The sequence below is a fragment of the Panthera leo genome, chromosome B1 (genome assembly GCF_018350215.1).
Source record: "Panthera leo isolate Ple1 chromosome B1, P.leo_Ple1_pat1.1, whole genome shotgun sequence".
NCBI classification, from domain to species: domain Eukaryota; kingdom Metazoa; phylum Chordata; class Mammalia; order Carnivora; family Felidae; genus Panthera; species Panthera leo.
Genome location: NC_056682.1, coordinates 81,711,350 through 81,717,683, shown reverse-complemented (window position 1 = coordinate 81,717,683; position 6,334 = coordinate 81,711,350). Strand labels below are relative to the sequence as shown.

Genomic DNA, 6,334 nt, shown 5'->3' with positions numbered 1-6,334 from the left:
TAACCACCACACAATTTTTTTTTTCCCAATTCAACAAATGATATTTAGCAAACACTTCTTCCACAGAAGCTATTTTAGACACTATTAAGAATCAAGGTATTATTACTTTGAGTAAACCAGTGTCCTCTGATAGGGCTTCCTACCATTAGCCAAGCGAAGATAGTCTTAAAGCCATTTACCTAGCAACAGGTGGCAGACATTAACTGAATAAAACTTATTTTCCATCAAAGACAATGGCAAGCAAATCTGTCTTTTCCCCTCTTTCAACAAAGATTTTATTAGCACATGAAATCTGAACCTGTCACTCAGAAACAAAATTCTCAGCAACTTCCATAAGGTGTAGGGTGCTGGAGCTTTTACAAAGTCAAGCACTGCAAGAGAAACAAGGTTCAATGACAACTATATAAAAAGTGTAACTGCAAATGAGGATGTATGAACAGACCCGAATCAACCTGCAGCCTGGAGCAGAGCTTGTGCAGCTGATACGCAAGTCTGGGGATGAGAACTGAACGTGTTGCTGTAAGCCAGTATGATTTTGGCATTATTATTTAAGCAAAAGTCGGTAAAAGAATATCCCACCATAAAGACAATGACAAAAGAAAACAAAATAGAAAAAAAAAGTGTAACTGCAAGCTCAAGGACACTCAGGAAGAATGCAAATATTAAGACAAATATCTCTGCTAATTATTATACACACACACACACAACCTAGAAAATAGGAGACTTTCCAATCTTCACTTGGGACAAGACAGTGATAAACACTGGGAAAGGCCGAGACATACTGCTTTAGCAAATCCTCTAAGAGCACCCTATTTTTAGCTCCATGGCCACAGAGCTGATTCAGGTCAGGCCTCCTGCAGGCCCAAGTCCAGAAGTGTAAAAAGGGAAGGACCTATCTAAATCAGGTAATTTGGAGGGAAAGACTACTCCTAATTGAAGTCTCTCCCCCACCCTATCCCCCAAAGACTGCCAATTAGATTACTTACTCTGGCTCCTTCTTAGAAATGATAAATTATTTTTATATTATTGGGAAAACTGTTGGCCAAAAAGTAAATCTTTTGTACGTACTTTTAAAGAGCACACCCTTTAAGCCTGACTTTGGTGTTACTTCCCTTCCCACCCCAACACACATGCACTTTGCCTTTAGCCATGAAGGCTACACCCTTAATCCTCGTGTAGTGAAGAAATGAGCTTCCCCCAAAATTCATGGTATTAAGCTTTCTAAGCTCAGTATACTAAAAATCATAATCACATAATCAAAGGGGGGTATTTCCTTATATCTAATTTAAATCCTATTATAAGATACAATAAAATGTGTTCTATGACAGGAGTAACGAGTTCTTGACACTAGCTTTTGCCCCTTTCTACCTAAACATAGAGATCTCACCTCAGTAAGAGAGGTTTCTGTATAATCATGTTTGCCAATTATGGCATACAATATAGAAATTACACACAGTTTTCTACTTCAATATAAACTAGGATCTGGATAATCCAACGCCAAATAAGCACCATACTTCCCTTATTTCAATTCATTTCTACCTCCTTCCTTACCAATCTCTTGCTAGAGCTAACACTATGTATAAATAAGGGCTGATGAATTCACTTCCACCCCTTTCCCCTGCTTCCGGAGGTGCTGAGGAGTCCACGGGAGGGTGAGGAAGAAGAAGGCAGGCAGATGGAGATCCAGAAAATTCACAAATGGGACAGACTGTTTACTAACAGTAAAGACTGGGGTGGGAGTGTGTGAACATATCCCACAACACTGAAACATTCTAAATTTCTAAAAATGAGAGAAATCTAATGAACTGAAAAAGAGCTGGATTTAGGGAGCTGTACAAAGAATGTCTGAATGACAATGCCTGCAACATAATACAAAGCTTATGTAGTTAAATCAATGTTAGAAAAAAGAATTTTTATGATACAGATGCGGAAACAAGGGCCTCTGGAACATAGCTGGCCCTCAGAAGTTGAAAAAAATGAGAACAGTCTACAGATGTTAAGTAAAACATTTATTCATAAGTAGAAATTTTGGAAAACTATTTAGCATTCAAAAAAGGTGAGAAAAACAGAAACACAGAAACTCCACAAGAAGGGAAGAGAGGAAGGAAAAGCTCTTAAGCTGAAGGAAAGCAAACTGTGAAAGGTATGAAATACACACCAGGGCAGTAATGTGAAACTTTTGTCCAACTATTTCGACAGCTATTTTTCAATATAGGATGGGTTTTGGTGACTGCATACCAACTACACACTGTTATGTAACATGGAAAAAACTCTCTTATAAAAGAAAAAAATTTTCCTGTTAGAAAGTGATTTTGACCATTAGCAGGGGAAATTCGGTCAAGAGCCTAGAGAACATCCAACACCAAAACAGCCTTTTAAGAAGAAAATTATTTTTAGTAAACCTTGTAGAGTCTAACAGAGGGTGGAATCTACTCCAAGACAATTGCTTTAAAACAGTTATATTTTTAAAAGGCTGACTTTCCCAAACTACATTTTTCCGCTCTGAAGTCAAGCGGACATCGACGAGCTAGACTCCCCCACATTCCAAAGTCCAGTAGAGAAAAAACAATGCTCAGCGAGTTATGCCGGGTGCACCACCTCCTCTAGTAAACACCGGTTTACTGGTGTGAACGCTGTGCTTATAAAGCCGAGAGAAGGTGAATGCGGAACAGAATGGAAAAATATCATTTCGCCAAGTCCCCGGCAATCAATCTACCGAACAAGGCGCTCAACAGGCCTCACAGGTTGTCCTCATTATCTCTACACCAAGAGGGACAACACACCCAGTTAATTTATGTGTTTTTAAGTTTCGATTTACAGCTTCCAGACCCAGGAAAGTGTCCCATTCCGGCGTTACAATGAACCGCTGTGACGACAGCCGGGCCACGCGCTGCTCCGGACGTGGGCGGCCCGCAAAGCTGCCCGCCGCCTCTTTCCCACCCAGCCTTCCCCGTCCCCCACCCCATTACCTGCTCCGCCACGGCTCGGAACAGGCACGACCCGTCCTTGGCGACCAGTTTCCGATACAAGCCTAGTTTCCGCAGATAGGCGTCCATCGGCGTCGCGTCCTCGCGGGGCCCCGCGCCGCCCTGGTCCACGCCGTCGGAAGCGCCGACGGCCGCCTCCATGTTGCCGGTCCTACTGCAGGCCAGGCGCGGCGCGGGCTAGCCCCACATGGCCGCGCCGCCGGCTCCTCGACGCCCCGGCCTAGGAGGGGCGGCGGCTCGGGCTCGGGCTCCGCGGGCGGCGGCAGGCGGCGGCGGCCCGAGGCAGCGGGCGGCGCTCCCCGCGCGCATAGGGGAGCCCTGCCTAATGCATAGCTGTGCGCACGCGGCCGCCTCCCGAGGGACCACGCGCCCGGCGGCAACGGGGGCAAATTAAAGAAACCCCGAACGTGAGAAGTCGCTGCCCGGCTCAGGAAAACAGCCGGGGGTCGCCGCCCCCACAAGTTTCCTCGTCCCGACCGGGGTGAGGCGAGGAAACCCCCGGCACCCCGCGTGCGCGGGGCCGGCTCAGGGGAAGCGAGGCCTGCGTCCCCCGCGCGCTCCCCACCCTAGGAGCCGAGGAAGCCAAAAGAGAAAGACGCGGCCTTTCCTTTCCCCACCTCGCAGGAGGGCGCCGGAGGGGCGGAGAGCGGGTGGGGGCGCCCGGCGGAGGGCAGCACCCTCGCAGCCCAGAATTTGTTTTCACTTTCGGCCCCACAGCGGAGAGGACGCCGGGAGGTGTAGTTTTGGCAGCGGCAGGAAGTCGGCTTGCGGAGGGTGGGGACGCGCGGACCGTCCTACCCGGGGGAGGTGCCTGGGAGGCACGCGGACTACAAGTCCCTACAGCGCGGGCGCCGCCGCTGCCGGGAGCCGGCTTCGCGCTTCCCGGGCACCGCGTCCGCGAGCAGGCCGAGGGTGTCCGCGAGCCGATGCGGGGCGACCTGCGCGCGCAGCCCCGCCCGCCCAGCTGCCTACTCCGCCGCGGGCCCGCGAGAAGTGCGCGCGCCCTGCTTGCGTGGAGTTGCCAGGGACACCGCGGCGGCTAGGTCGGCCCTTTGTGTATTCCCAAACAGAGGGCGCACCTGTCTGCTCCCCTCCCCCCCCGGCCTCTTCTGGCGTTTCCATGGAGGTGGCTTTAACGGCTTAAGCAGAAAAGAGAGCTAATTGGCGAGGTCTCCTGGAACTGGCACTGTGCGGGACGACACAGGCTGTCCATAAATCAACCGTAGACTGCCGATTCCTTTTAGAAATTAGGACTACAGCTCCTGCCCTATGGCAAGATGATGTCTTTGCCACAGAGTGTGTTCACCCTGCCTTTGTAACTGCACACCGCAGCACAAAGTGATGTCACTGGTCAGAAAAAGTATTTTTTTCTTCAAAAATCCATCTTGTAATTGCTTGATAACATGCTGGATTTGCCGTGGGTTCCAGCAGTGTTTGAGGCTTCCAACTCAACTTTTTACTCTTAGAAGCTGAATGACACGTTATGCTTTAGAACCCAGAATTTATCCAATATGTTTTTGTGACACCAGAATTTCACGGTGCTAATATACTACCGCATTTGGTGTTCTAATTATCAAAATACACAGTTAATCATAAACTCTACTCCAGTCTTGAGGCCTTATGGGGACAAGGGAGAGAAGAAGAGAAAAGTGTAGGGTTACTCTAGATTTAGACATGTAGTCAAACTCGGATACGGGCAGGGCAGGCCAGATGGTGAGAGTCCAACGCAAATTACTGAAAATTCTGTTTCAGAAATTTGTTTTCAGTACTTTCGGTGTGAGCATTAATGACGCCTGTATTAGGTTTCCTCGGAGCTTCTAGAATTTTGAATTCTTAATGTTTAAAGATTTTTATCTCTAGTTGTGTAATAACAAGTTATTGTGACCTAAATGAATTTTCTTGTCCCAATATTAAATTTTACACATTTTGTAGAGAAATACTTTTGGAATGCAGTGTTTTAGAAAAATGCAGGTTCAAGTCAAACCTATTGAAGTTAAACCTATCTTTAAAAATATTTACATAGCATATATTTCTCATTTCACTCAAAAATAATTACCAAGTTTGCTACTACTTACAACATGGCGCGAGTTTTTTTTTTTTTAACATGTCTTGCTTTTTAAACCCATAGAGGAATTCAAAGTAAAGTAATATCTAAACTGTAAAGCTTAAGTATTGAATTCTTAAAATGAATAGATTCTATAGTATTAATTTTATAAGCAACAGACTTTCTGATGTGCCAAAACGATACCTTTTCTAATATTTATTTTAGTATTCCTTCAATAAGAATTTCTGAATCTAATCTCATGTTCAATATGTATTTATGAGGAATCTACTGTGTATGTCATGTTAGGATTACATTGCTGAATATCATGAGGCCATATTAGAAACTTATATTTCCAGGGACCTCACATTTAAAAATTTATCAACTCTTGTTTTGTAGTTGAAATGGTCGTGATTGCATTGCTTTTTTTTTTTAAAGTCAATCAAATACAAAGCTTTACTCATTTTTCTTTTTTACCGTTTGTTTTTTGTTTTTTTTTTTTTTGGCCCCACACTCAATATGGGGCTTGAACTCACTACCCTGACATTAAGAAAAGTACACCCTGCCAACTGAGCTAGTGAGGTACCCCAAAGTTTTGCTCAGTTTGATTTATTTTTTTAATGTTTGTTTATTTTTGAAAGAGACAGAAACAGAATGCGAGTGGGTTAGGGGCAGAGACAGAGGGAGACACAGAAGCAGAAGCAGGCTCCAGGCTCTGAGCAGTCAGCACAAAGCCCCATGCAGGGCTCGAACTCACAAGCCTTGAGATCATGACTTGAGCTGAAGTCGGACGCTCAACCAACTGAGCCACCCAGGCGCCCCTAGTTTTGCTCATTTTTATATGCACAATAATTGCATTTGGGGTGGTGTGTTTCAAGCATATATTTTTTAATTTTTTTTAACATTTATTTATTTTTGAGAGACAGAGAGAGAGACAGAGTGTGAGTGGGGGAGGGGCAGAGAGAGAGGGAGACACAGAATCTGAAGCAGGCTCCAGGCTCTGAGCTGTCAGCACAGAGCCCGACGTGGGCTCGAACTCACAACCGTGAGATCATGACCTGAGCCGAAGTTGGACACTCAAGCGACTGAGCCACCCAGGCACCCCAAGCATATTTTTATTTTAAAGCCTAGACATATTTTAATCTTATTTAAATGTGCTAACATATATATTTTTTAATAAAGTAATATCACCATCTTCTAAAGCCCCCAAATTCTTTGAAATATTTTGAAAAGTAGGGGAAACCAGATAGATCGTTTATTCTACAACGTCTTTATTTTCCATTACAAAAATTTAATTCACTGACAG

The 6,334-nt window shown here is 45.2% G+C and overlaps 1 protein-coding gene across 1 annotated transcript in view; it reads right to left on the bottom strand.

Moving 5' to 3' along the window:
* Positions 1-3,940, bottom strand: part of OTUD4 (OTU deubiquitinase 4) — a 46,033-nt gene extending 42,093 nt beyond the window's left edge. The window contains exon 1 of the mRNA XM_042935396.1: positions 2,970-3,940. Within this exon, the coding sequence (XP_042791330.1) occupies positions 2,970-3,128 (159 nt within the window). The 5' untranslated portion in view covers positions 3,129-3,940. The remainder of the gene's footprint in view (positions 1-2,969) is intronic.
* Positions 3,941-6,334: the final 2,394 nt, after the last annotated feature.